Genomic DNA, 27,517 nt, shown 5'->3' on the forward strand with positions numbered 1-27,517 from the left:
CGCTTCGAGTTTCGCTCATCATTCTCGAAATAGCATTTAGTCGGCGTGGAAAGATTTCGTAACTTTGAATAACATACATAATTGAAATAAATAACAATATACATGTTTAAATGAGACAAAAAGACAAAACAAAACAGTATCCTAGTTATCAAAATGTTTTGGTCCTCTTATATGATATTACCTATGGTTATATAAATAGAAAAAAAATTCTCAAATAAATTTGAGAAACATAAAACATAATGTTAAATAAAGCGTTAATATTTTTTTTACTTGAGATTGTACACTTGATCTCAAACATACGAAAAGAAAATTCCTAGCCTTTTAGTAAGAACTGGGGAACGGATTATTACACACTGAAAGGTAGAGGTGATGTTTCAGATAGGCTACTTGATTTTTTATACATATATAGGCTAACAGTTGCCAAAGTAGATAAAAGTTCAGGCTGGTATAACAACTGTGGCGATTCAAGGCTGCTTGACGTTCGAGAGTTGATCACTCCCAAAGTCCAGATACAGTGAAACCTCTCATTTACGGACATCAAAGGGACGTAACAATCTGTCCGATCTGGGAGGTGTCCTTTATTGGGAGGGAGGCTCCCCAATCTAACAGTAAATTTATAATATGCATTATGTATCCCTTCATGCTTTAAATGAAATGTATTACTGTAGTTTAATTCTAAATACAGTATACTACAGTAAATTCTTTGCAACTTTCAACTACAGTAGATAAGACCGAAAAAGGAAAATATGTACTGTGCCATTCAATTTTATTCTAGGTCTACAGTTATGCAGTACTGTAATTTACGTTTTCAACTTAACCTTTGCGTTCAGGTGCCATGTCTCTCGAAACAGAACAACTGATTGAAGTGAAGAAAATAATCCTACTAACCCTATCATGTGTTGAATACAATTTCATGATCGCGGAAACCTAGGTCCCATCAGACAGGTTAAATTTAATTACTTTGTTTATCCACCCGCTTCTAGCTAACAAGGGGTTGCCGGCTGGACTAGTGGTAGCCTACGAGATCCTTATCGTCTTCTTTCATAATAAGGAATTTCTGTACAGTTCTCAAAACTAAATTTTCCATTTATGTAACACATTACGGCCCGATTGTATAAACCATTTAATCTTAGATCAGAGGTTAAATTGATCCTTGTTTCAGCTGAACTTGGAATTTTGTGTTGTATAAAGTCTAATCTGAGATTAATTTGTCTCAAACTAAAGTCAACTTTGACTGAAGAAATTTCTCCGATTAAGTTAGATGATCCAAGTTCAGTTATTTATTTTCTGTTTGAAATATACGAGTGACAGATTGTGCAAATAAAATATCCATTATTATTATTAATATTAATAGATATGTTAGGTACATTTATATATATTTCTTTCAATTTCTTGCCTTAATACACAAACATTCTTATATTTTAAAGGCTCTATCGTGTTCAGCAGTGTCAAATAACATAACCTATAATTATATTATGTTTATAACAACCATTAATTATTAATGGATATGATAGGTACATTCATAAATGTTCAATTAACTGTATTACTAAACGAAAATTGTCATTTTATAAAGCTTTATTATGTTTAGCAGTATCAAACACCATAACATGATAACAACTTGGAGAACAGTCAACCATCTTCTTATTGTCCGCCATTATTATATTGCAAAAAAAGCCAGTGTCTCCAACAGAGTGTAAAGAAAGTCGCGAAAAAGTAGTTGTAAAGTCGCTAGATTTCTCATTATCAACAAAGAAAGATTAAATTTTGTCACTATGGGGTGCTAAAAAGGTCACTAAATCCCTATTTAACCAATATAAAAGTTAAAAGAAATTTTTGTTGAAAAAGAGTTAAAATCGCTAGATTGGCAACACTGAACAAACCTGAATAACATGGTCCGCGCATCACATATTGCACCTGTTTATGCGATGTTGCCAAATCCTTTTCACGTGAACTTAGATTGCATTTGAAGCAAGGTAATTTGATCGCAGAAAAGTTTTATACAATAGATGAAGTGTCTGAACTCGGTTCACTTTTCGATCTTCGATCAAAGTTGATATTTAGTCAGGGAGTTTTATACAATTGGGCCTAAGTCTTGAAATCCAAGTTCTGTCCGCAGTCAGGAGGTAAAGCAAGCTCTGTGAAACAGCTGTCCGTGTCCGTGTCTGAGAGTGTCCGTAAACGAGAGTTAAATTTATCATTATTTCTATATTATTTCAGTTGGAACATAAAAAAACTGTCCGTATATGAGGAGTGTCCGTATCTTGGGGGTATCCGTAAGGAGAGGTTTGATTGTATCTTGAAACACTCACAAGCAGTCTTTACGTCAACGACGCGACGTAGAAAACATTGTCGTGCGGTTTTCGGCTTTGCTGGCGCTGTTAGTCTTGCTTTCTCAATCGTCGTTCATTTCTACTACTTACCTACCTATAGATCACGCAACGAAACTACTGTCGAGTTAGCAGAAGCACGAATATTATAGAACTACCGTAGTTTCGATGTCTCCTGTGTGATTTGTCGTGTCTTAATGTGCAGCAACGCTCCTGGAGCTAAAGAAAGCGGACTTTGCATCAACATGAGGTTTCTGTGTTCTGGCAAAATTTTATGTGCGCAGGTGGAAAGCAGCTACAGTATATATCGGTCGTTTGTTTGTTTGTGTAACCTTCCTAGGTAATAACAAGGAAGCTCATGTACACAAACCAACCCCCTCGCACCCCCTCCGTTTGAAGTCGCGTGCCAACAGAGGACTTATCATCCTGTAAGACTTCCGTCAGGGCATCTGTTCTGTGTTGCTTCATGCAATAGTGGTGCTTGGAGGAGCTTTATTGCCCGCGCCTAGCCACGTAGAGCACAATCTGCTCCTGGCCGTTTCAACACTGATTTGTTTTTGCTTCAGACTACATGGTACTATTTAGGATTTCATTTAGACGTTGTCGAATTGTGCAGTTTTGATATAGCTTACTGAAGAAAATATCGCCGTTCTAATTTTATCAGATTTTTTTCACAATTTTCGGAGATAAATATCGACATATAAAAATACTTTTAACTGTAGTGTCATCGCTCTTATTTCCGGCAGCCAATCACGTTGCAGGTCGGCTACATTTAAACGTATGCGTCTTTTCATTCACTGCTGATGACGTTATGCACTTCCTAAGGCTCAATAAATAATATAATCACCCGCCATTTTGGTTCTTTCGTTGGCGTTCGCAAAAAGCACACGAACGTTATTTACCGTTCAATTACAGTGCGTTTGATTTATTATTAGAGACAGGATTTCATGCAAATGCCTGTTTTTATATAAGCTTGCTATAGTTCTCAAACTCTGTAAATATCCGTTTCATGGCTTAGTGATTCGAAATAAGTATAGGCTACTTTTACCGTGCATATTTGTATGTCTTGATTTTTTTAGTGGTAAATTTATGCATAATGCAGGTTTTTTTAGATTTTAAGTTTAATAATGCATATTTTGAGGTTTATGTTGCATATTACGTCCATTTTTATAGTTTCATTGCATATTTTATATTAAATCGCACGATACTGCATTTTATAAATGTTGCCTCGTAGAGTTTGGTATTTCTGAACTTACACTATTTGACTATAAGTACTGAAAAATATAAGTGAAATGCTAACAGTTTGCAGGGTTTCTACATGAGGACTTTGAACCTTACCGGCTAATCCTCTCATTGTATTGTCACACTGGAATTCCACAATCCTGTTCTATACAAGTCTTACCCCGAGGCTAAAATTATTATTAGAATGATGCCTCTTCTGCCCCCGTCCACACCTGTGGAGTAACGGTTAGCGCGTCTGGCCGCTAAACCAGGTGGCCCGGGTTCGAATCCCGGTCGGGGCAAGTTACCTGGTTGAGGTTTCTTCCGGGGTTTTCCCTCAACCCAATACGAGCAAATGCTGGGTAACTTTCGGTGCTGGACCCCGGACTCATTTCACCGGCATTATCACCTTCATATCATTCAGACGCTAAATAACCTAGATGTTGATACAGCGTCGTAAAATAACCCAATAAAATAAAATAAAAATAAACCTTCTGCTCCCACCCATACTTTGTAGTTCGGTGACAATAGCACTAACATGCTTCCCCTAACATGCCTTTAATTTGGAAAGGTAGATAGGCAGAAGGTCTGCAGTAGGCTACATGTACAGGTGTTTTGTGAATTAGCTACTGTATTTGTGATCTGTGGTGATCTGTGAAGTGCTGTAATGCCCCCGATTAAATGTTCGAGAAGAGATCTTGTGGCGCGGTGGTTCAAGGGAAAAGAATATCTTAGAAATTTGGAAAGACTGTTAGTAGTACATTGTGCCGTTCGAAAATAAAATGTAAGTTTCAATTTTGATAGTGCATATTTTCAGTGTTTTTTCCTTCATTGTGCATATTTGGCTATTTGATAGTGCATGGATACATGCAAATCCTGTCTCTATTTATTATCATAGGAGCTACGACATGATAATGTTTAACGGTGCGGAAAATAGATTCCTCGTCTGGTAGCTCGGCAACGAAAGAACAAAAATGGCGAACGATACTACCTGCCTAGACTTTATAGAGCCTTCACTTCCTAAGGCGTAAGCAGAGAGGAGGAGTCACGCCAGAAATAACATCGACGCGATTCTAGTTAGGCTACATTGTCATTCATTTTTATTGGTTTTACACAATTTAAAGAATTTAGAAACTGGTACTCATTCTGTTTACAAACTAAACTAATGTTTTTTTTTTTCATAATAGTAAATTTATTTAAGCAGGTCTGCTCTAGATCTAATTTTTGTTAGAAAATTCCAGACAGATTACGATAAAGTTGGTTAAGGCTTTATGCTTATAACAAATACCTTACTATAATAATACCGGACAGCTAGCAATTTTACGTGCGAACGACGCTGGTGCTGCTACCTAGGCGGCCGGTGTGGTGATACTCGTGAAACAAGTTGTAATCAACTGCAATGTATATTGTTGCTGGGCTAGTTTAATAGTTTTATTAATTAGTGCTGTGTTAAAATGTCAGGGTGTATATGAGGTGTTTATAATTGCTACAAAATTACAGCATTATAAATTGCTTCAAATCGTACTTTCGATTTCCAAGGGATCATAAAACGTGAGTCAACAACATTCTTTAGCAGGCCTAATTCCTTATTCTTTGTGTTGATAGAAAAACACAAATTAGCTTTTTTATTTAAACCTAATAAATGAATAGAAGTTAAAATGTATCTGAAATTTTAAGGTTTTATCAAATTAAGTTTTATTGTTGTCCACATGTCTTTACCAATAAATTACAAGCATCAGATTACTAGCAATTTTATCTTTGCAGTTGTCAGCAATGGGTATATGAAGCATTAATTTGAATTCATTCCTAATATCATAATTGATTTTGTCTCACTAAACCAAAGAAAAAATATGTAACAATTACGAAAAGTAATATGAAGTATGCAATATTTCTCATAATATGCAGCTTTGATATAAGATAATAATTTTACATTAAATATTATTCAACATTTCTTAAGTGTTTCATATATTACTGCACATTAGTAACTCACGTTTTGAACAATAGTCAGAATCCCGCTATGTTAATATTTGTATATGTGGACGTAATTCCATCCCGCTCCGCTAGATGTCAGGTCCGCGATATTTCGCACTCACGCCAATGCTGCTAGTGTACAGCTGTCCGGTATTATTATAGTAAGGTATTTGCTTATAGTAGTCTTAAGTTTTTTGACTTGTTCCATATTATAGCTGTGAAGTAATGTGCGAATACCATGGAATATTAATAAATACAATACAAAGATAGCAAGCATGTAACAAAGAATTTCTAAACTCAGTCTGGATTTTTAGATGTCCACGTCATATTCATTGAAGAAACATCCTCCATTGAAGCAATACTTTCAGGCACAGAGGTAGTTCAGTCAATTTCTGGAGTTGTGCACAGGAAATCATTTTCTCAGAAAATAAAAATAAAAATTCCACTCCATTTTGAGCAAAGAATATCATTTTCTTCATTCCACTTTATCATTTTCTCTGAAGTCACATATTTCTTCAAGCAAGACATTTCATGAAATAAATTATCTTCATCCTGGTCAAGTCCATCTACATTTGAAGAAAAATTATGAACTGACTCTTCAAATTTTCCTCTTTCTAAAGAATGTTCCAGCAATGTATGTACATTTCATAGATAATATCTTATCTTGTGATTGAGTAACCCGGGCACTGGGATATTCAACAACATTTTCATAAAATTCACGATAGATACTGAGAATTCTGCTGTGAAAAGAGAGCCATTTCTCCTAAAGATGCCCAAAAATTGCTTAAATGACAGTGGAATAAATTTATCTTCTTTCTTGGATTGATTAATAAAGGAGAAAAATTCGCTTCGGCTCCGGGGATCGAACCCAGGACCTCCAGTTCTAAGCAATAAATAATACCCATAACAGGGAATTATGTAGTATCATACATTAATAATATCATATAGATTCTTTTTTGGGGTTAATTTTTTTTATTAACTTCGGTAATAACGGAAGACTTGATTGCAGTTACGTCCTTACTTTCTGTTTTGATTATGACATCATAATAAAGCGGCAAAGTGGCATTAGCAAAATTTATCACAGCGATGTACGGGAATAATTAAACCATATTAATAAATAACAACGGAAATCCGGGGGATATCTGGGAAAAAATATTAAATCTGGGGAAATTCCGTTTCAGTGAATCAGTAAAGGACTTGGGTATACAGGGTGTAAGAGGTACAGGGCCATCATTTTATTTTTACTAACATTTTTAATATTAACCTGTCTATACCTTTAGAGAACCGGAAACACCGCTTGCTCCCCCCTCCAAGACTGGAGTTCGATGATACTGGCGTAAAACACAAATCACTCTACTAGGTATAGGAAGGAAGAAAAGTAGTTCATCCATTTACGTAAACTAGGAAATATCGCGATTTTGAGTTTGATAATTTTCATTAGGTTTTTCTTTAATCAAAGTACAGTACTGTATTAAGAATAAGTGTTTTTACTCACGAAGTGAGTTATCCATGCGAACGTATTCATTATGCAGTGTATATTATACTATCTACAGCACATTAGCGTACAATATAGAGAAAGAAGTTAAATTGAAAAATAATCATAATATTATGAATATTTAAACACAATTTTGAAAATGGTGGCCGTTCATTTCGATACAGGCTTCAGTTCTTTTGTGCATATTATCGCACTATAGACTATTGCATCTAATTCCAATTGCCAGTTTCGTCCTTCGTACTAGTAACTCATGTTGAAATAATTCTGTACCTACTCTACGTACTGTAAATTCAATCTTCACTTCTGCCCGACCCGAAAATATAAAATTACTCAGACATGCTATCTACTGTCTGTCCAAGTGGTTATGCCGCAGGATTGTAGAAAGGGAGGAAATCACGTGACAGTTAATTACTTAACGAGGCCCTTTTATTTAAGTTAAATTAAACAGCTGTATAATATTACGTAAGAGAAATTAATGTTTTCAGAAAAGAGCTAAGACAGCCCAGCTATTACAGAGGGGCGAGCAGAAGCAGGTGGGGGAAATCGGGGTGCGACGTAGGCAAACGGACAGTACCTGTGCGAAAATATGATTCAATATTGAAAGCTCTTTCGTCACTGGAAAACGCGAACATATTTCTGGAACGTACTATACTCAGTAACTCAGTACTGCTTACTATCTGCGATCTTGGTTCTGTGTGGAGTTGGAACTTCCTTAGTAGAAGGGGTGTGAGTGAAGTACATTCAAATACTCAGGTACAATAAAAATTGGAGTAAAAATAAAATGATGTCCCTGTATAAATGCCATCCTTTTCACAATCATGGGGACGGTCTATAGTTTCAAAAAATGTCCGTGCAACATAGGGTCAAAACTTGATAGTTTTCCCAGACAAAAAAATCTTTTCTTATTTTATTCGCGTTATACTGCTTGTATCGTTAGTAAAATTACGAAAACAATTACATCAGTAGGTATATCCAGCAAAGAGTTAATATTAGTTTAAATACATATTTGTGTGTTCTATTACGTTCTCGTGAAATTAAATAAAAATGTATGCTTAAATTTGTTAATATTCTGGCGTGAGAGACGTGGCAACGTGTTCAGCAGGCAGTACTCTGCACAGACGTAAGTACGAGTCAGCTGAGTTCAAGCTTCCGTCCATAGCTCTACTGCCGAGCGGATGACAGTTCATTACAGGGTATTCGATAAATAACTTACAATGTCATTTACGGTTTAGGAATATCATAATGTTATTAATTTATGGAGAAAATCGTCGTAATTCAAGTGAGACAAGAAGGCTGTGCCTTCAACGTTTTCCTCAAAGAAGGTTAACTAATCATCGAACTTTGCTGCTCGTTTTATATAAACAACAGTATTACCATGATCCGCTCCTGCTTTAGAACAGAGCATCTGTTTTGTACCGGTATGTCTGTACCCGCTTGAGCTGTACTGTGTACTTCTGATCCCTCTCCTTCTCATCCAGCAACGTTGCAAAACGTCTAATATTGTAAACTTTAATAATTAGTTAAATATTGCAATTATAAAAAAATTGTAAGGACATTTTTTCTTCCTTATGACATGAATAATTATCAGTTAAAATAACAGCACTTATACCCCTTACACCCTGTATATTGTGCATTCAGACAAGAATTCTCATTTTATCAGTTTCATTTCCGTAATTTTAATAATAATTTAATAATTTAGGGCTCCATTCATAGACATTCTTAGCCCAGGCTTCCGGTGGATGATCAGCGAACTAACGTTTTCCGTATTCATAAACCATTGTTAGCGATATGATATGATATGAATCCTGTACAAGTAACCAGTCGATAGCCGGGGCTAGTTTAGCACGCTCGTAGCGCAGGCTAGCGAAATGTCTATGCATATCACCCGTAGAGTCTATTTATTTAATCTGGCAGAGCTAAGACCAATAGGCCTTCTCTTCCGCCCAGCCAGACTCTAATTCTAATTGAATACAGTAATTTTAATATTATTTAATCAGGATTGTCTTTACATTTTCAACCATACTGGACAAGAGTTCATAATCATTTGTAGTTAGAAAGTCACTTAGGGTGCTATGCATAGACATTTCGCTAGCCCGCGCTACGAGCATGTTAAACTAGCCCCGGCTATCGAGAGATTACTTGTACAGGATTCATATGATATCATATCGCTAACACTGGTTTATGAATACGAAAAACGTTAGTTCGCTGATCATCCACGGGAAGCCCGCGCTAAGAATGTCTATGAATATGGCCCTTAGAGTCAGAAAATTAATCGAAATTTCTATTGGAAAGTCCATGAAACTACTATTTTAATTTGTTTATCTTTGCTTGCGTCTTATCCTGAACGGTGAATATTGTTGAAGTTGGACCTTAAAAATTGAATTTAGAGAATAAAAAAAAAGCCAATATATCAGATTGGTGGGCAAGACTTGCAAGCCAAGAGTAGTCCCCCAGGCGATCTAATTCCTGTTAAACTCTGTGTCTCACAAGTCTGACACAAGCAAACAAATATTCCTTCAGGCTGAGAAAACTCAGAGAACATGATAAAGTTTAATTAAATTACCATTTGAAAACACATCTTGTTTCCGCGGACCCATTTAGACAGGTTGAGAACCGCTGGTTACCAGTTTATAACCTGCAGAGAATGGATAATAATAGATTCCAAAGCTGGCTTGTAACCTAAGTCCAGTGGAAAGATGTATGTAGGTCATGCTATAAAACGATGGATTGAATCAGGCCTGCACAAGGTTTGCGCCCTCCGAGCCGGCTCACAGCTTATGCGCGGAATGCAGATATTAGCTGCGCTCTGTGTAAGGGTGGACTGGAAGAAGGGGTGATCTCGTACAAAATATGCACAAAAGGAAGTACTATTACGAGTGTTTATGAAATGAATTCCCGTTCAGTGTTTGCAAAACTATCTTGGACTATTATTAATTAATAAAGAAATATTTATTTTACAGAAATAATAGAAATTCTATAGCTACTTAAATGTACAATATCATTTTGTTATATTTTTATTTATCAGTACATCAAAACGAGGTTTTATGCCGTTGGCAGCTGAAAGGAACAGTAGCCTACTGATCGTAATGAAACATCATTTACAGATGTTCGATGTCTGCCTTTATTAAAGTTGATTATAGAAAACAGTTGCTCACAAATATAAATGTTGAGCCAAACATAGCAATCATTTTCACAGCCAGCCTGTGTAGTCGTGGATATTATTGTTAATGTTTAGTCTTGTAAAACTCAACCAAGCTAGTAGTATTATTCAAATGATCTTTAGCCCTTAGGTCACATTGAAGATCAATAAATTCGAGCTGTAAATCGTTAAATGTTATGTTCCGCCTTTTAGATTCCTCCATACTGTACTGTATCAGTAGGTAAGCAACGTGAAACAGTTACTGAGAATAGGCCTACACACTGCACTCCACTAGATAACTGAGTGGTCGTGTCCCTCTCCTCTACCTATAGCAAGTCTATGTCATTCTGACGTATCTTCCTCTCCGTTTCAGCCACCGGCGTGGCTCAGTTGGTTAAGGCGCTTGCCTGCCGGTCTAAAGTTGCGTTCGGGCGCGGGTTCGATCCCCGCTTGGGCTGATTACCTAGTTGGGTTTTTTCCGAGGTTTTCCCCAACCGTAATGTGAATGCAAGGTAATCTATGGCGAATCCTCGGCCACATCTCGCCAAATATCATCTCGCTATCACCAATCTCATCGACGCTAAATAACCTAGTAGTTGATACAGCGTCGTTAAATAACCAACTAAAATAAAAATAAATCCTCTCCGTTTCTGCGAGCGGAAAACACGGCTCTCCCGCTCCGAAGGAGCGCACGCGCTCGTTGAGCGCTGTTTGTGCAGGTATGGATTGAATGAAGAAAGAACATAAGATTAATCTGACGTTTACGGTGTTTATGACAAGAATGGTGGTGGTGTTGGACAAATTATGGAAAGGAAATTGGAGTACAGTATTTTACGAAAATCTGCCTCCAAGACATAAATCTGTTCTTTATAAATTGCAGTCGAAGTGTCCGGATTTGAACTCGGATTATGGATATCCAGTCTGGAAAGCCGACGGCGTAGCTGGGTACGGAAAAATGCGGCGAGGAAAATGCAGTTTCTCTAAAACTGCTCCAACATAGGCTAGCCGTGTTTTGAAACCAAGTCTCCGCAGTGTTTGTTGCATTTGCCTCTGTGTCCTTACGAACAGAGACACATGTGATAGATAGTGCGGATTGTGCGGTGTCCCTTGGCACACTCTTGTTCCAAGCCGGAGTACAGAGGACCACACTATAAGCTTCATATTAACTACTGCTCCGTCATAAATCCAAGTCATAAAGTTTTTCCCGTTTCTGCCATCTTCCTTTCTTCTATCCTAAATATTTGCTTTTCATCCACCTATAACACGAGACTTGTGGTGGATTAAAATTAGAATATTATGTTTATCGGATCTTCATCGTGCTCAGTCAATATGCCGCAGAACACATTCCGTTCTTGAAGAGAACCAGGTACTAAGCATGAATTTCGCTCACCCCCGCAGAGGTAGAGATTGATGGGAAACGTTACTTATGGATTTGTAACGTTGCTATATCGTTGATAGTGATTCTTTGGAGGTGAGAAATGAGAAGTAAATGACCCACAGACGAATTTGAAGGCAAAATGGGAGGATTATAGAGTGCACTTCATCAAGACTAGCAAATTGAAGGAAAAATGAACTCCTGAGGCATGTTATGTAGCACTTGACTTGTCCAACAGCCAGAAAATGTATTACAGTGTACACTTAACAGGCAATCTTTTTTCACATGTGACGTCTATATCCCACCTATACTAACAGAAACAACGAAAGGATTTTGTGGAAACGAAAATTCGACTTCTGTTACCATACTTACGTCATATCCGATAAAATAAATGACAATGTGAATGAATCCACTTACATGCACAAAGATAGTCCGTATATGTATAGGGACATCATTTTATTTTTACTAACATTTTTAATATTAACTTACCTATACCTCTGGATCAACGCCGTTTGTTATCCCCTTCCACGACTCGAGTTCGATGATACTGGCGTAATATACAAACAAATCAATTCATTAGGTATAGGAGGGAAGAAAAGTAGTTCATCCATTTACGTAAACTAGGAAATATTGCGCTTTTGAGTTTGATAATTTTCATTAGGTTTTTGTTTAATCAAAATACAGTACAGTATTAACAATGAGTATTTTTACTCACGAACTGAGCTGTCCATGTGGACGTATTCATTATGCAGTGTAAGTTATATTACACTGTCTACAGCACATTAGCGTACAATATAGAGAATGAAGTTAAATTTAAAAATAATCATAATATGGATATTTAAACACATTTTTAAAAATGGTGGCCGTTCATTTCGATACAGGCTTCAGTTCTATGTCCATATTATCGCACTATAGACTATTGTACCTAATCCCAATTACCAGTTTCGTTCTTCGTACTAGTAACTCATGTTGAAATAATTCTGTACCTACTCTTTAAAAGAGTGCCTTACGTACTATAAACTCAATCTTCACTTCTGCCCGATCCGAAAAGATAAAATTACTCAGACATTTTTTTCAAAAAACAAAATATCAACATAGGCTTCAAAACCAACAACAAACTTCATAACATAATCCCCAATAAAACCAATAATAATGAACCCCTCTTAAATAGTGCTATATATCAATTGCAATGTAAAAACTGCACCAAATTATATATCGGTCAAACCCGCCGTTATTTCAAAATAAGATATAAAGAACACGTTACAGATTTCAAATACAATAGAGACAAGTCGAAATATGCCCATCACCTCATAGAAGAAGGACATGAATTATGTAATATAAAAGATACACTAAAAGTTATAAAAGCCATTAACAGCCCCTTAATAGACAGTGCAGAGCAATTTTATATTGCAAAGAATTTCAATGATGGAAAACACCTTTTAAACGAACAAATAGTTAATCCCAATAACCCACTATTCAATTTATTTAAATTAATTTCGAAAAATCGGACATCATCCCATAATATTACATCACATCCCCCTATCCCCACATCACTTCCGGTTCCGCCAGACGTTCATTAAAATAAGAACTATTGTGAGCACCCAACGATTCTCAGTAACAGCCTGACCAACGTCGAGCACACAACACGTCCAACCAATGTAAGTAAGTTAATAATGTCAATCAATGCATTTAACCACCAGTATATTCACATACGTAACAACATTTTATGTTCGTAGTGTAAAAGGCTTAACTGAAAATCGTATGGTGACAATTATGAACTTGTAACATCTAACCTTGGCAAACCGAAGGAAAACAATAACAAGCACCAATGTAACTGATATTACGCAACATTTCATCGTGGTATAGCGCTTCGACTTGTGGAAGTGAAACAACATGAATCCTTGGTGTGTTAATATATAACAAACAGAATTTTAACATTTTAATACGTGCAACACAGTGCAACTCAAAAACATTTTAATAAATATAGGAACTACATGTGATAACAACTTCAAGATAACCATAATGTTACATAAAACAAGGGACTTTTATTGTAGATGTAAATTAGTATAGATTTTAATTATTAGTAAGTGTTTTTAAATTTAATTTATATATTTTGTAAACGATGGTAGATCATCAAGGGTACATACCATATATTTCACACACATAAGGGGTATCTATTTGATCATGTAATAAGGCAATTCCATACATTTGAAAATGGCACATAAGTGCCGAAAACGTTAATGTTTAATCCAAATATAAACTAGATAAGTATAGACGGTTAGCCCAATTTAATATTATTATATTACTCAGACATGCTATCTACTGTCCGTCCAAGTGGTTATGTCCTAGGGTCGTAGAAAGGGAGGAAATCACGTGACAGTTAATTACTTAACGAGGCCCTTTTATGTAAGTTATTTTAAACAGTTGTATAATAGTACGTAGACGTCCAAATCCTAACAGAAATTAATGTTCTCAGAAAAGAGCTAAGACAGCCCAGCCACTAGCTGGCGAATAAAAGCAGGTGGGGGAAACCGGGATACGACGTAGGCAAATGGACGACAGTAGCTGTGCGAAAATGATTCAATATTGAAAACTCTTTCGTCACTGGAAAACGCGAACATATTTTTGGAACGTACTGTTTACTATGACTGTAAGGCTACTATGACTGTATATGCGGTCTTGGATCTGTGTGGAGTACGGTTGAACTTCATTAGTAGAAGGGGTGGGAGTGAAGTACATTAAAAACCCAGGTACAATAAAAATTGAAGTAAAAATAAAATGATGTCCCTGTACAATATATACATAACGGTTAGCTCAGCCTTGGGCCGGAGCAGCGTAAGCATTTATCACATCATTACCTGCTGAAATTGTCTGCGGGAAGGAAGCATGTTGAAAGTCACATCCCAAGCAGTGATTTTCATGTTGCTAGACAAAATAAATTTTAATATTAGAACATACTGATCCAAATTACCAACATATATACGAGAAGTCCAGAAGGAAAATATACTATTTCATAATTTATTGAGTCATTTAAAAAACACCTCGCAACATAAAGATGAGATGCGGTAAGTTATTATTATTACTACTACTACTACTACTACTACTACTACTACTACTACTACTACTACTACTACTACAACTACTACTACTACTACTACTACTACTACGACACCTGGTAAGGTTTATCTTGTCTCAGTAGCAATAAAACCAAGTCTCTTCAAATGAGAGTTGAGATTATAAGAGGGTTGTAAATTTCCAGGATTCCTTTCAAAATCTTGTTATTGTACAGGCTATCGGAACTCAGTTTCTTGATAGACAAACTCAGTGACGGAAGGCAGTACGAAGAGAGATATTTTGTTACTTTATTTTGCGCTACAGAATGTATCAACTAGTCCCTTCCGCTACTGGCATCGCTTCACTCCCCCCATCGCAATAACAACACAGACAAGGTAAGACATATCTCCTTTCTCTCTCTTTTCACAGTGAGACAAGATTCATCACACAGACTTTAGACTAATACCACTTATTATTATTATTATTATTATTATTATTATTATTATTATTATTATTATTATTATTATTATTTCAGTACGTAGCATTGTGATTTTTTCCTCTTTAGTGATAACTGGTATTAGTTGGCAACACTGAAGAGGCGGCCAAATTAGACTTGAAGGGTGCTATTCATAGACATTCCGCTAGCCCGAGCTACGAGCGTGCTAAACTAGCCCCGGCTATCAACTGGTTACTTATACAGGATGTTTAAATAGCCTTAAATTAACTCCTGCTAATTCTTTTTTAAATAATCGTGAAAATTTTGTGGACTCTCGAAAAGTTAGAGACGCTTTAAGAGAAAAAGAATTTGAAAATTGGTGTACATTGCAACAAAAGGGTAAAGGAGTGATTCTTAACAAAGAGTTCCCCCCAGCAAACAGTTGGATAAGAAATCACAAAGGTCTAATCCTCTCGGAATGGATAGACGCCCTTAAAATTGTAGGCTATGTCGCTCAGGTCCGAGCTGTACCGGGTAGAAGTCGGGATGGTACCCGCTGTAGGCGCTGTCTCGGCGAGATTGAAACTCTTCCCCATATCCTTGGCTTCTGCCCCTATAGTGAGGCCCTTCGCAACATCCGTCACCATGCTGTCCGTTCTATGCTGGCCGAGGTACTAAAGGAAGTAGGGTTTACAGTCCATCAAGAGGTGCAGGGACTAGCCACACAAGGAAGTGTTCGGCGAATTGATATCATTGCCATTAAGAACAACTCGGCATACATTCTCGATCCCACCATCAGATTTGAGACACATGCAGATCAACCGCATGAGGTGGACAGTGAAAAGAAACGGATATATGAACCAACAATCCCGTTCTATAAAGATAAATATAGCCTGTCCCACATTGACGTAATAGGTCTGATGGTGGGAGCACGAGGTACCATACCCTCCTTCTTTGCCAACAAATGTAAAAACCTGGGCCTAACACACAGCATTGTGAAGGAAATAGCCATTAGTGCCCTCAAAGGATCGGTTCAGATATTGAGAAATCATTTGTATGGGAGTGATAATGGAAATTTCAAGTTATCTTAACCGATGGCTGTTGATTGGTTTAGATATCAATGCCAATACGTAAATCCGTACTATTATTTTTCTCGCGGTATATGACATTCATATCATTCTAACCTATCTGATGATATCCCCTCCCTTTCTTAACTGTAAATGAGCACAAACGCTACTTAGGTGTAAATTTTTCTGACATTTTGTATATTCGATTATCTCATCGTTTCAAATGGATATCATTTTACCTTTTAGGTCTGTTTCCAAATTATATGTAATACGCTTTGTCAAATCTGGCAACCTTTTCATAAGGGAAGCTAACTTTCTTCTTCTTCTATCATATCATATCACTAACACTGGTTTATGAATACGAAAAACATTAGTTCGCTAATCATCCACCGGAAGGCCGCGCTAACAATGTCTATGAATATGGCCCTTAGAAACTACACTTATGTGATCCATACTATACATGCCGTCCAAGTGTCTTCATGTCATGTGTATGGGCTACCTTTATATTTATTTTTATTTTAAATATACACAAAATACTAAAAAGGCACTTTTAGACACAAATATAGTTATTAGGCATTTGTAGCACTTTATGGTTCATTTAGGCGTTTTAAGTCCTATAGAATTTTGATAGGGGGATCCTGTGTACATGGACCGTAGAGATATCTGAATAACACACGTCTAGGACGTAGCAAATAAAATGGATACGGAACTAGAAATCTGTTTCCCAGAAACGATTCAATGATTTTTTTTTGGGAACGTGGAGCAAGGAGGAACAATAAGATAGACCCGTGCATGCCAGCCAGTCAATGAGATGGATTTTATTACAATATTTCTGATGAGACTACAGTAAATTTACATTAAAATGTTGGGGTGCTAATGCTGCACAGGGGGTTGCTTCTTCTCGTGAACGCTGCGACCCAGGCGAGGTGAGTACACGTCGTGGGGTAGGTGGTCGCGCCCCAGCCTTGGCCGGAAGGGCACGAGGCGCCGTCCCAACCTGGGGGCGAAGGGTGGCGACCTCTGCTCCATGTAGTCGGGCTCGTCGTCCTCGTTGGAGTCGCGGCCCAGTCGGGGGATGAAACCCGCTGTGTGGCGCTTCCCTCCTGTGCGACACGTAAAAACCAAATTATTGAAGCTCTTGTAACAAATTTCTCTCCCTAGCAACACGCCCAGAATTACACTGGACAGGAAAAGGAACCTATGGTCCGTCCCAGGAACCTGTGGAGTAGAAAGACGAAACAAGACCTCTGCGTAAGTGTTATGTGGGAGGGGTAGGGCCAATAACCGCTCTGGGAGGAGGCATTGGGTGAACGAAGCTAGCAATCGCTTGCAGGAGGGGATAATTTCTATCTGAATTCTACTCTTCCTTCTACTACGAGCATCTTACCCCTTGAGCTCATACTGCCCGCAATACATTTCGGCACAGATAGACTCCGCCCCCATAAGTGCGAAGTTACTCCACAGAATCCTGGAACGGACAATAACACTAGCAATATTATACATGAAACGGCTTACTGAAATTTTTTCCCACTTTTTCCACATAGTTGTTTTTATTCTTCTTCTTCCCTTGGAAGGATTTTCTCTGTCAGAGGATAGATTATGAAGTAATAACTAGAGACCGGTGCAGAATGAAGAAAATTTTGTCAAAATATTTTTTGGCAAAACATGAAAATACAAGGTGGATAAAAAAAAACAGGCGATTTTAAATCTTGGCTTTTTTCCAGCTAAGTTCGGTTGGATTCGTCTCGTTTTAGGAGTGTGTGCCATTTAGTTAGGATGGGGAATTAGAGTTGTAAACAACGTGCGTATGTCATCAATGCTTATTTAAAAAAATAAATATACAGTCTGATCCGTTTGGGTATAAATAAATAAATAAATAAATTTAGCCTGCTAGATCCCGTAAGGGCAAGGGCCTCCTGATTGACAGGGCTTGGCTCAGTAGACTTCACTCATTAGGTGAGCCGATCCTAAGGAGTGTTCTATGTACACAGACACTATATGCACTTGTAAGATTCGCACCACACTACACACTGAGGACGGTGGCTTCTAGATTTCTCCACAGCTGTCTGTCTCGTGTACTGCTCGTCCAATGTGGTCCTGCCTTCTTCTTGAAGAAATCTGCCCATCTAGTTGTCTGGCGTCCCACTCTTCTTCTGCCGATCCTGGGATCCCACAATGTCAGTCTGTGCGTCCATCGTTTGTGGTCCATTCTTACCACGTGCCCTCCCCATTTCCATTTCAGGGTATGGATAATATTAATTTATTATTATAACACTGTTATGATAGTATGAACAATTTTTTGCTGGTTATAATTATAATTAAAAGACGGGAGTTTCCATATATGACAATCACCAATGCATAATTCTGAAAGGACAAATGAAAATCATAGATGATTAAAATGGCTACTACAAATCTACAGCGGACACAATGTGATCTTTGGTATGCTAAATTTGAGAGAGTTGAAAGAGTTCAAAGGGAATTTCGAAGTGAGTATGGTGTGCGTAATGTACCTAAATACGATTCTATAATGTTGTGGTGTCGAACATTTGTAGAAACAGGTTCTGTGTTAAAAAAAGAAAACATGCAGGAGATCGCAGGCGAAGCCCAGCAGCTATCTGTTGGCTTAATCCCCAAACTTCCAAAATATAAATTTTGTTGTCCGCTTAATTCCTCCTCTTTTTCAACTTCATAGCATTTTCATCTTACAAAACATTATTAACAGATACTAAGTATAATGTTTTGCCAAAAAATAAAGAAAAGTTACTTATATTCTAAATTATATTCTAAACGTTTTTAATCACACATACCTTCCACGCTGCAGTGTGGAGTACGCCTAACATATATTGAGATTTATTATATATATATTACATTGATCGTTAAGTGAGATGGAAAATAAGCCCCTAAAGAGTTAGTTATAACTAATACCAAATATTTGCATTGCCAACCTGTAACAATAAAATGTCACCACAATTTTATTGCTACTGGCAAGTTTATACAGTGTTATAGGATATAATTGTAAGTAGGAATATATGGCCCCCTCGATACCCTGATTTAATTCTTAATGTATTTTATCTGTACGGAACGTTTAAAGATAAAGGGTATAAAACTAATCCACAAACTCTCAAAAATAGAATTAAGAAAAACATCACATCCACTTCTCAAAAGTAGCTACAGCGAGTGATGTGCCATTGATTGATTTCATGTGTACAAGTATAAGAAAGATAATTTATAAATTCATAATACTTCGAAATTTTATCACTAAAAAAGCATTGAGAATAATATTTTTAGCTTTGGTACAATCATTAATGCAATATGGTATAATAAATTGGAGTGGAGTAGCATCAACTGTACTTAATCCATTAATTTTATTACACAGAAGATTAATAAAAATTTGTCTGACAAAAAATATGGATTACCCAACAAATTTAATTTATACAGATTTTAATGTATGAACTATTGAAGAAATTTATAAATATAGTTTACTAACTTATACCACAGAAATCAAATAAAACATAAATCTAATCGACATCAATATCGTACTCGAATACAAAAGTCTACTTTCCCATTAATTGAGCCTAAATGTCATACAAGTGCAGCTCTTAAACATGGTGCTAGTTTCGGCCCAAGACTTTATAATAAAATTACAAACCATTTTCCAAATTCGAAATATTTTAAAATTGAAGCTTTTAAAAAATAAATTTGTAAAATTATCCATGATATATAATATTAACAAATGCATTTTTTTACCTTTTATTTCTGTCGACTATATTCATGTTTTTATTGAATATCACTGGCTTCTGTCGAATTGTTAATTTATATTAAATGTGTATTTTTCTCTCTTTTTCTCTTTCTTCTAGCTCTTGAGTTGTATTTATTGATTTGAATTAAGTTACTTACTGTATTTAGTAAACTGTCCTTGTAAATGTTATGTTATATTATTGACTAAGACCACACCGTACACGAGCCTAGCTCTTATGGTAGTGGCTAGAAACATTTTTGTTTTATAAATTTAATTTGCACTCACTAGCTAGCTAGTTAAATAAATAAATTACATTTCTCATGCTTGTGACAAAAATGCTTGGTGCAAGAAGGCCTACAGTTTCAGAATCTCCTTTCTCAATTTTGGTGAGTACCGTAAATGACGTTTTATTCTCGCGCCTTGACCTGTAAGAAGGAAGGAAGTGCTCGTTACCTTTAAGCGGGACAAGAGCCCAGGGCGTCTCCCTCAGCAGCTCCACGATCTCCTCCACTTTGCTGCCGTCTGAATCCTCTTGCGCCTCGTCTGCAGATCGCTTCTCGCGCCGACCCAGTCTGGGACCGAACCACATCCCAGGTACTTCAGACTCGCTTCTCTTTACCACCAGACCTTCTCCTGTTCCGTCCAGACCCAGCAGAATGGCATCCTCGAAGGGGTCATTGTCCCGGAACAGTGAACTGCTCAATCGGAAACCTGGACATTTTTTTAAAAGCGGAAAATTTTTCTCAAATATCGACATAAATTTTAACTTTAACTTTATTTTTATTTCTCGTTACTCGAAGTACAGCCAAAGTATTGTGGTGCTCTGAAAAGAATATTTCCAGATCTTGATAGAAGTACATGTCTTCAACATCTTTGATACCAGAAATATACTCTCTCTGTTCCAAAATATGGTATAGAAATATGTCATTAATTCTGTTCCAAAATATGGAATAAATTTGTTAAAATTCTAGAATACATCTTCTAAATACTTATTTGATTTATAAATTAACATAAGAAAAGCATAAAAATTAGGTACATTTCATTCTGAGTGATGTCAAGTTAATAAAGGAAAAACAAATATTTTTTGAGAGAGGCAAATTAGCAAAATAACTGCAATAAATTATAACCCTTTTTTGTACGACTGTTGAGCCTTATATGTTCTATTCAAAATTGATTGGGTTGGTGTTACATTTTCTGCAACAGGAACACCACAGCAGGTACCCATTTGATTTCTGTTCATAATTAACCATTTAAATATTATAGTTTGATGCATTACAGAAGATTAGAAACATTCACAACTGCACTGTCTCATAGATCCTTCACTACTGAACAGAATACCACACCACGAAATATTTCGTGCGCGCATGCGCAATGATCAAACTTGTTTTCTTTGTTACTATACCATATTTTGGAACGGAGGGAGTAGTTTTGTTTGCCATGTCTGTCTGTGTAAAATTATTTTATATGAAATGACTTAGAGTTTGTTGAACGTATTAACTTTACACATGTTTGAATAGTTAAGTTAAATAACATAAAATGGAGGTTTAGTTGATATATTTTTTACAATATTCTTATTTCTTTTAGAAGTTGCTTACTGATCCGGTATTTGTTACTGTATCCCTTACCTTACCGAAAACACATGTAGCAGGTCACGTATATCTGTACCTCACAAGACTGTGTTGTCACATTTTTTATTATTTTTACGTTGCATAAATTAACTTATTGATAACAGATCCACAAAACAGAAAATTTTAAAAATAATTTATTGTGCAAGCTTTATTTAATTAAACACATGGACAATAAAGAGTTGATTCACTGGAAGTAGTGCCTTTAAAGAACGTAATATTTTGTTTGTACTATCTGCAGTCTCAACCCGATAAGCAGCACATAGTTTGGACATTTTATAACGTGGCGACAACTATATTTAACGAAACGTTTACATCATGAGGAGCAACTAATCAAAACTTAAATTGTTCATCTACGGTCACAATTGAGTTTGAAGTGGCTTCCGATAGATGGCAGTGTTCTCTATACATCTGTGCAATCAGAATTCTCCAAATCTCAACCTGTCTCATCTATTTTTACATAGGTATGTGAGAAACAACTAATCAAAACGTAAATTGAGTAATGAGAATGTATGTTTTAATCACAATAAAAATGTCCGAAAACGAGGACTTGGGGATTTAAATCCCGATCACAGAATTTTTTTAAATTCCGACATCAAAAGTTCATGCAGTATTCAGATAGACAACACAACAAAAATTAATTGCCAATGCAACATAAAATGAGCAGAAAATAGTGTTTCCGTGCTATAATAAGATTGTAACAATTGCATGAATTCGTTAAATGTCCACTAAACAGCATCAAAATATAAATTGTCCAAGTTTTATTTTTATAGATATATGGTTGATTCATCTTCAGTCATAAATTTAAACAAGATTTAATTCATATTTATACTGCAAATAGTTTGGAAAATGCGCATTTTTTTGTCTCTCCTGAAAATTTCGTCTGTGACAATTTACGTTTTGATTAGTTGTTCCTCAATTATCTTCAAATTGAAATTTTCTCAGACAACAATTTTATTTGAGCACTTCAAAACCCTCTCTGAATTTCTTTGAAGATATTTCGTTTTGAAACTCTTTTGTCTTTTGTTAGGCTATCTGTGTAGCATATTTGACAGCTCACAGATATAGTGTGACGTTTAACGGTTCTCTGATTTTATTTGGCTGTGACTGTAATGAAGAAAGCCCCAAATGAATTCATTATGTACCGGTAGGTCATTTATTTGTCTACAACAGTGCAAAGCCCCAGTTATACTAGACAGTACAAAATAATATTCATTTTCACAGTGAAAATAAAAAATAAAAAAGAAATAAATGCCGATATAAGTGTAAAATAGTATATTATGCAACGAGCCTATAATGAAGGTAATTAAGAAGCGAGTATGGATATTTATGAAACGAGCGCAAGCGAGTTTCATAATTTTCATACGAGCTTCTTAATTACCATTATAGGCGAGTTTCATACGACTTTTTATGCTCGACCATATTTCTAACTTGATATTATTAATTTTCTTTGTATCTGACCTTGGCCAATGTCCCGTATGTTGTGAGATGTGCGCAGATGCGAAAGTATTGATTTTTTCCGAGGAACAGATGTTCACATTGACCTTGCTAGGCCATAAGAACCTACAGAGATAACATTCAAATTAAATTAGACATTGAAAAACGAGATGACAAATTGAATTTATTTGAATATTATTTACAATTAACGCTAATTATTATAGAACATAACGCTAATTATTATAGAACATAACCTTCTGCGACAGTATTGGATTTCTAGCCTCCGTGACTTTTCGCTAATTCTCTTTCGATTGCATATCCGAGAATAATCGATACTTGCGGTTTTATAACGGTAGAAAGCTGACCTGTCATTGGCCGAACAGTTGTAACCTGAGTCGTCATTGGCTGAAAGACCTGACCTTTAATGAGTAGGTGTACTTTAATGACATACATTAAAGGTCTGCTACCAGGTGTATAATTACTACATTTCGGCATGGTCGAGCATAAATTAACATTAAAGAGTGACAAATATTATTTTAAATCGAGTGTCTTCAATATTTTAACACGAAAAAGTTTATATTTAATATAAGAAATGTTGTAATATAAATCCTCTATTTTACATAATTTATTGCTTTTAGAACACATTCTTAACAGTGTTGAATTTTTATGTGATGAGGTTTCTTTGGTTTTTTTTAAGTGTAATAATGGCGATTTCTTAAATATGACGTTCGAGCGTTAAACTGGATTTGTGACAACATTTCGCTATTATCCAGTAGACCGTTCAATTTTTATACAATAAAAGTTACCTGGCAAGAAAACAAGTAAACTGCGACTAACAAGATACATTAAATTAAATTTAGTAATTAGACTGTTGTACGAAATTTTGTTATGGCAACCGAATAATGATACTAAAATTATATTGAAAATAGTTTTTGTTTTGTGTTTGTTCTCAATTTTATTACTGTGTGAATTATAAGTGGGAGACCAAATTATCTGAGGAATATTCCAATTTATCACGGACATGATAATTAAAAAGTATTGTCAAATTCGAAATATTCTGGCAATTTTTTGAATTTCTAATAATAAATCCCAGGTTTTTGAAAGCATTACCAGGAAATAAAGTGCCATTACAGAATGCAGATATGCGTTTTTTTAGTAATTGTGAAAAAGTGCACACTTTCAGTCACTGTCAAGGAAGGACAAGGATATGAGGTACCGTAATAAAAGTAGAAAGAGGACAAACGTAAATAGAAAAGTAAATAGAAATTAAAGAAGTACAAATAAAATCAAGGAACTAATACAATAATCATAGGTAATTGAAGGGTTCAGAACCATAGTGGGCCAAGCGCCATTTACTAAAACCGTATAAAACAAAGGTTAAAATGAAGTTATTACCATAATTCAATGGAAACATATAGCAAGTAATATAAGTATACACATTAAAACTAAATGATATGTCAATCTTCATTAAACTATGGTATTCACTTAACTTTAACCCTTGTTTTCTCGGTTTTTAATAAATGGCGCTTGGCCCACTATAGCTCTGAAACCTTAAATTTTTATCTTTAATTGGTTATTTAACAACTCTGTATCAACTACTAGGTTATTTGGCGTCGTTGGAATAGCAAGATGATATTTGGCAAGATGATTACAGATACACGATTTTTTACCACTTTTTTATTATTTGCAACAATGATTTTCCGCCAAAATTCAGGGTGGTTCTTGGGGAAATATTGTGTTCATGTTGATAATAGAAAACGTAACCAGTTCTTATATGACGTAGGCGTGATGATCATGTTATCTGCCGATCAAATCATTCTGGCCATGAAAGATGAGCGTGAGAGATCAACCAAGGGAAGAATTTGTTGGTTGTTAACGATCATAAGCAGAGAATTGCTCTCTTATTTTGTTTTGTGTTGCATGTAATAGCATAATTTAAACTCAATATTTTATGACACTGATTATGTACAGTATTGTTCAGGATTATTCTACTTAGAATTAAATTGTCTTGTTGGAAGTTGTTTTAAATTTATTGACACTAAGTACAGAAGTGTCATGTTCTATTACCTGCATAATAACAGCAGTAATACGATAAATTATTACGTAAACGTAATTAATTAATTAGCTTCAATTAAAAAAAAAATACCTGCAACTTAAGTAAGAAGCCCATTAAAAAAAACATAAAATTTTCAAACGATTCTCTATTTTAGCAATATATTCAAACTGCTAGTGTGATGAATTTCCTTCAAATAGAAACGTACTAAAAATCAATAATGTACAGAAACCACACCCCTTAAAAGAGCACTTAAGGATAGAAAGAGCAATCTTATTTATCAAAGAATACCACTCTTTAATGATAACACGTAAAGAAGATTGCTAATTTCTATACGTCATTATTTCAATGATAATAATTTGTAACGAGCCCGAAAAAATGCTTTTAAAAAGTTTTAGTATCAACTGGGAGAAGTTTTTAATCAACATACCTTCCACGCTGCATATATTGAGATTTATTAAATGACGTGTTATATTGGTCGTTAAGTGAGATGGATAAATAAGCCTCTAAATAGTTAGTTATAACTAAGACCAAATATTTTTGTTGCCAACCGATGGAAATAAAATTTCGCCAGCTGATGAAGTTCTAGTAACATCGTTTTGGCGCAAAATCATTGCATCTGTTTAGGTTTTTGGCGCAAAAAGAGTTCCCCGGAGGATTCGCTGTAGGATTACCTGATATTTGAAGGGTTCAGAGCCATAGTGGGCTAAGCGCCATTTATTAAAAACGGAGAAAGCAAGGGTTAAGGTTAAGTGAATACCATAGTTTAATGAAGATTGGCATATCATTTAGTTTGAATGTGTATACTTTATATTACTTATATGTTTCGATTGAAAACATTTTAACTCTTGAATAATTTCGAGGGAAAAATTGTTCCGGGGCCGGGTATCGAACCCGGGACCTTTGGTTAAACGTACCAACGCTCTCCCACTGAGCTACCCGGGAACTCTACCCGACACCGATCCAATTTTTCCCTCTATATCCACAGACCTCAAAGTGGGCTGACAACAGTCAAGCAACCAACATTTGAGTGCACACTAACTCTGTGTGACTTTAAATTGTGGTTTTCTGTTACGTTACCCAGCATTTGCTCATATTAGGTTGAGGTAAAACCTCGGAAAAACCTCAACCAGGTAACTTGCCCTGACCGGGAATCGAACCCGGGCCACCTGGTTTCGCGCCAGACGCGCTGACCGTTACTCCACAGGTTTTTAACCCTTGTTTTATACGGTTTTATTAAATGGCGCTTGGCCCACAATGGTTCTGAACCCTTCATTTATAGTTTAAGAAAACATCGGAAAAAATCCTATCACATAATCAGCAACGGCGGGATTCGAACCCATGCCCGGAGCTCGATTTGAGCTGTGTAAGTTCTAAGCTACCCTTGACGACGAAGGAAATATAAAAAAATACTATTAGAAGAAGAACATGAACAGTAAAAATTGGAGAAAAACAGGAATAGGTATAAAGAAGAACTAGAAGAGTTTTCGAAGTGTGAGCGTAGTACGTACCCTGGCAGGACGACAGGACGGCTACCAGGAACCAGACAATGGAGCTGTGGATGAGCTGCTGTCTGGAGCTGAGCATGTCGGTGTCTTGGGGTGTGTCGTCCACTGCGGGCACTGAGACGTGCTCTGGTCTTTTATACAGATCCGATCTGATTGCCCAGAGTGCGAAAATGTCACACCTCGTCGTCTTCTCGGCGGGGGGTGCTGGAAGTCGCATCACGTCTACAATCAGACGGAAAACATTCGACTTCAAGTAGGCGTCGTCTCATTACAACTGGAGTCCTATTATTAGGGCGCTCGTATTGTCGGCTGCCACACAAATAACTTCACTTCTTCTGTGTCTGCATTTATAATTAATCTCCGTTATTAATCACTAGAAGAACTGTGTTTTTGTTTTAAATTGTATTGCTTTACATTTATCGAATTTTCTTATTCAGTTGGATCAATAACACCTCTAGAGCAGTGATGTCAAAGCAAGCGCATTTTTCTGACCTTGACGTCGTGCGCGGGCAGCAAGCGCTAAGTATGGAAAGAGGAAGGGTTGTGCATATGAATAAGCAACCTGTTGGATTAAGAAAACATTGGTGCATAAACTTTAAACGGAACGTGACATTTTATGTCGTTACTTTTATATGGCTTCTTTCTGTTTAATATTATCTATATTGTCTGTAAAACAAAAGTACTAACACTGATTTCTTAATATTGTATTTGTGTTTTAAATCTTAATAACATAATAGAGAGTTAAGAAGGAATATTCACTTAAATTCCATAGTAGTATAATATTATACTGTATTAAGTGGATGAAACACATCATTCATAAAGAGAGTGATATTACAAAGAAAGAGATTGAGTATGACATGATAAGTTGGAATTTATATTGATGGTATCTTTAACCTTACAAAAGTAATCAATAAACTAATCAAGACAATATTACAGTACAAAGCAAAGTTACCTAGTACTGTATCTGTTTTAAGTGTAACTAATATTACATAACAAAACTTTTATCGCATTATGCTTTTAAGATGATATTTGTGAGCAACTTTCTATCATCAGAATATAAAATTATTTTC

General features: G+C 36.0%; 1 protein-coding gene across 1 annotated transcript; it reads right to left on the bottom strand.

Annotated features, from left to right (window-relative positions):
- Window positions 1-16,878: 16,878 nt before the first annotated feature.
- Window positions 16,879-26,682, bottom strand: LOC138698418 (PBAN-type neuropeptides-like). Its single transcript, XM_069824307.1, has 3 exons — window positions 26,451-26,682; window positions 20,278-20,535; window positions 16,879-17,188 (listed from the first exon to the last, which is right to left on the bottom strand). Exons 1-3 carry the CDS (start codon window positions 26,662-26,664, stop codon window positions 16,959-16,961), a joined length of 702 nt encoding a protein of 233 aa, XP_069680408.1. The 5' UTR covers window positions 26,665-26,682; the 3' UTR covers window positions 16,879-16,958.
- Between the last annotated feature and the right edge of the window lie 835 nt (window positions 26,683-27,517).

This window comes from Periplaneta americana, chromosome 4 (genome assembly GCF_040183065.1).
Source record: "Periplaneta americana isolate PAMFEO1 chromosome 4, P.americana_PAMFEO1_priV1, whole genome shotgun sequence".
Taxonomy (NCBI): domain Eukaryota; kingdom Metazoa; phylum Arthropoda; class Insecta; order Blattodea; family Blattidae; genus Periplaneta; species Periplaneta americana.